Consider the following 4,598-nt stretch of genomic DNA (forward strand, 5'->3'; position numbering starts at 1 on the left):
TTTTCAGTCTCCCCAACTTTTGACAATAGAGATGGTCTGGATCTCTTTATACCTTCAAAACTTGACAGAATAGCTGGTATACAGCAGACATATAATAAGTGGCTGACAAGGATAATGATTCACTAATTTGGCAAGCATTTCCCAAGAGGCTCTGATGTTTCAGGCACTATAGTATGCAATAAGGATTCAAAGAGGATCAAGACATGAGTCCAGACCTCAAGGAGCTCCTACAGGAGCAGAGGAGACAGACTACTCACTGCATCCCATATAACAGGCTGCCATGACAGAGATACCTGAAAAGAGTTGTGGAAGTACCCAGGGGAAGTGACCTGGGCCTGTGGGCCAGAGGAGACCACAGAGGAAGTACCTCAAAACGTGCTTCCGTATATTAAGGCACAGACTTGTTAGGTAGACAGCGAGGGATTCCGGGACAAAAGTGGGTGCCGTTGTGGTTCACCCCCGCAAATGGGCTTTCAGAGAGGCTCCTGGGAGATCCGCATAAATAGTAAGGCTCAGGCCATATAACTTCCAACTGTCCAATCAAAGTGGTTCCACGGTGACATCTGAGGCATGATGGAAGTCCCTATCCGGACGCTATAAAACAAGACCAAGACCATAACCAAGCTCTCTTTTTGCTATGACAATGGGTCCGGTCATCATCTGTGCTACTGTAGCTCTCTCTGTAGACCTGTATCTTGCTCTTGCTCTATAATCCTATCTTTCTCTCCTCAATAAACCTCATTTTTGTGCTTGCCTTACTTTGGTGTGTCTGGTCATTCTTCGGCAATGAGTGCACCAAGAACTGACAATTCAGACTGTAACCCGACAGAAACAGCTTTAAGAAGTATTGCTGAAGGTCCCAGGGACTAACAAAGGTTTTAAAACAAGAACTCTCACACTGGGGAATCAGAAACACACCTCTAGAGTATTACAAGCATCTTCATCTCATCTACCAAGGTTCCTTTTCTAATGGAAAAACAAGGTCCCTTAGAACATCACAAAGCCTCTCGTAAAGTTCTTAAGCCCCCTAAACTTGTTGATATACATAATCTCGGGTCTTCTAAAATACTGTCCTTTTGATTTATCTTCCTTCTGGTCTATTCATCTCTAACCACCACCAGAACAACCACCCTAGAACATGATGCTTTTTAGCAAGCCATTCTACCATTTAGGAATCTACTGGCCTCTCAAGACTTTCTCATGGACCTCTCATAACTGGCCCTGTCTTATTCCTCCATAATTCAGATCACCTGTTTTAGCCAGTCGGTCTCTGTCATGCCCTCTTACAAATCAGCATGTCTTCTGATTTCCACTCATTTCTCAAACTCCTCTCTGCCTCGAATGGGTGGAAATTTTTCATCAAGCCAGATCCCAAACTCCCTGCCTGACCCAGTCGAATCTTATCTATGTAATGAAACTACTTCCTGACTGACTAAACAACGAAATTCCCTTTCTGTGAGCTACTGAATTTTAACTCATCCAGTATAACACCTTAAGCAGTGCCTTGTTTTGTCTCTCTATCCACGATGTAATCTAACCCTTATCTCCAGAGATAGGGGTCCTTAGAGACAGAAAGCATGTCTGTGTGCTCTACTCCACAGCTGTAACTATTTTAACAATGCTCACTCTTCTGACTAAAAAAGAAATGCTATAAGGGTGGTCATATGCTTCCAGGCAATACCACCGTGGAGAGTTGGGAGCAGGAGGCAGATGTAGGATGCAAACACCTAAAGTGTAGGACAGAGACTGACACCTAAATATTGTCTATGTCTCTAAGCTACAAAAGCAATAGCAACAATAACCACGTCGAAAACCCTTCAACATGGAATTACTCGTACTAGAGGAATAAATAAGGAATTTCCACTAATCTCTAAATGTAGTCTATTCAGAAGACAAAACCCTTAAAAAGAAGGTGGAAGAAAAGGAACTAAGAAGTAAAAATAGCAGTAGATAATCACTTCCTAAAATGTACATTTCTGTTTACATTTTCCCCCCCTGAAGTAAAACTCAGCTTCCTGTAAAAACTAGACTATCCCATTTTTAATGACCTTAAATTATCCTCTACTTATAAGAAGGGGAACTGAGAGTGAATGACACAATGTAAGCCAGTCTGCTAAAGCTATGAATGGGACTCCATTCTGCAGGGATGGCACACAACCCCAGCCCAAAGTGGGAAACAGCAGCTACTATTGGTCTCACCCATGGCCACTGGTATGTCTGTCCAGTTCAGGGCACATTTCTGCGTGCAGATCCCCTCCTCATTGAGCACCACGGTGAGATCATCCTGACCCACAGCTACTTTTCCATCTGCCAGAGGTGCAACTAAGGGCTCCAGCTGTTTTCCTGTTGGAAAGAGCTCTTTGATGGACCCCTTTCCATCCACCTACAGGAAGACACAAAGTGAGTCATCCAGCAATCCCCAGCCAGAGGCACGAACACAGCTTGGAAAAATCCAGATAAAACTCCAAACCTAGAGAAGCCAATAATATTCCTTGTTTGACATAAGGAAATATTATAGAGTTTGTTATAACAAACTTTGTTATCACAATGTAAAATGAGTTCTCTTTTTTTCTAACACAGAAACAAGCGTCTAGCCTGGCAACTGACAATGCCAGGTGCTGGCAAGAATGCAGAGCAACTGGAACTTTCACCCACTACTGGTGGGAACACAAAGCTACCGGTAAGGCTATTTTGTTTGTTGGTTTCTTATAAAGTTAAATATACACTTACCATATGACCCATAAATCCCATTTCCAGGCACTTGCCCAAGGGAAATGAAAACTTATGTTTACACAAACACCTGTCTGCAAATGTTTATAGCAGTTTTATTCATAAGTGCTAAAAATTGGAAACAATTTTATCCTTCAATTGATGAATGGATAAACAAACTGTGGTACATCCATACCACAGAACACTACTCAGCCAAAAAAAAGAGTAAACTATTGTCACACACGAGGACACAGATGACTCTCAAAAGCATTATGCTAAGTGAAAGAAGCCAGACTCAAAAGGTATATGCTATATGATTCCATTTATACGACATTCTGGAAAAGGCAAAACTGTAAGAGATGAAGCATAGATCAGTGGTTACCAGAGTTTTAGAAGTAGGAGGAGAGGCTGATTTCGAAGGGGCAGACTGAGGGAATTCTGAGGGGTGATCGAACTGTTGTGAATCTTGATTGTGGTATTAGTTACACAACTCTAGGCATTCGTCAAAACACAGAATCGTATACGGAAAGGAATGAATTTTATTGTATGCAAGCAAATGAATACTTTCAATAGCCTGGTCCTAAAGCAACATTTCCTAGCCCCGAGGTGATGGCAGCATCCAAGGCAGTGAGAGAACTGAGCACCCACTCCCTGCATACCTCCCTCTGCACCTATATGCCTAATTGCTATTAACATTTACTCAGTTGCACAGCAGTGACTCCTCCAGGAGTTTGCAAATCTGATGCTGATAAAACTAGGATATCCCAACAATAAAAATATGGAACAAATATATTAGTAACAATGAAAAGCCCACCCAGCGGGGGCTAGGGAGACAGGCTTCTAGAGTTGCCAAGTCTGAATTAGGAGAGGGGTGTGAAGCTACGAGATTTAGATTATTCTATGAAATGAATGGTACATCAATCTTTTCTACATACTGTATGCATATTAGAGGAAAAACAATGTCATGGATATTTACCAATTATATTAAGAAAAAATGCAGGCTATAAAACAATGTGTATTATATGATATTTTCGTAAATAGGGCGGAAGCCCATACACCCAAAGGCTAACGGTGATTATTTCTGAATGGGGGGGGCGGCAGATTATGGATGATTTGTACTTCCTTTATTTCATTATTTGTATTTTCTTATTTTCTATAATAAACACATGTGGCTTTTGAAATTTAAAAAAAAGTGAAAATAATTTTAAAAACAAATATGCTAAAAGACTAGGGGGTGGGGGAAGAAACTCAAACTCTTAAAAATACCTAAGTTAACACTAAAATTAGTTTATAATTCCTGAGCACTGAAGCCTTAGGATAGCAGTCTGTGACAATGCCACTGTATAGAGGCAAGCAGCCCTAATTATCTGTCCCAATAATTAAATACACACCACTGATAACTACTATGTAGAGAATTGAGAGTTGACTCTGCCTGGTTTAAGTTACACAGACACTTTACTTATAGAAAATGCAGAGGGCATGAAAAATAACTAAGCATACAAAGAAACAACAAACTCCATTATGTCAAACACTCTACTTAACTTGGTCTCTTGACCTGTGGCTCAAAAGCACATAATCATCTGCCCAAGGTAAACTCACAGTCATCTTCCCCAAAGTAAACTGATGATATTTGCAAAATAATAAAATTTTACCCTTATTAGGTAGTAGTCTCTCTTGAAACCCACACAGATAGAATTTTCACACCATGCCATGGACTTGGGCACATCTGGCACACTAAAATCCCCCTGAAGAAACAGAGCAAGAGTTCAATTGATAAGACATTAAAAAAAAAATCATGACCTTCCTATTATTCCACCTCCATTCCACAAAATAACCCTCACCCTCATCTGAGGACAATTCTCCAAGTACAAGGTCAGGAAAGAACCCTT

General features: G+C 40.8%; 1 protein-coding gene across 1 annotated transcript in view; it reads right to left on the minus strand.

Moving 5' to 3' along the window:
* Positions 1–4,598, minus strand: part of VPS39 (vacuolar protein sorting 39 homolog (S. cerevisiae)) — a 65,350-nt gene that overhangs the window by 38,137 nt on the left and 22,615 nt on the right. Inside the window, exons 6-7 of the mRNA XM_012649132.1 lie at positions 4,362–4,454; positions 2,200–2,383 (exon numbers count right to left, since the gene is read on the minus strand). Of these exons, the coding sequence (XP_012504586.1) occupies positions 2,200–2,383; positions 4,362–4,454 (277 nt within the window). The remainder of the gene's footprint in view (positions 1–2,199; positions 2,384–4,361; positions 4,455–4,598) is intronic.

This window comes from Propithecus coquereli, unplaced genomic scaffold, assembly GCF_000956105.1.
Source record: "Propithecus coquereli isolate 6110/MARCELLA unplaced genomic scaffold, Pcoq_1.0 Scaffold3, whole genome shotgun sequence".
In the NCBI taxonomy this organism is placed as follows: Eukaryota; Metazoa; Chordata; class Mammalia; order Primates; family Indriidae; genus Propithecus; species Propithecus coquereli.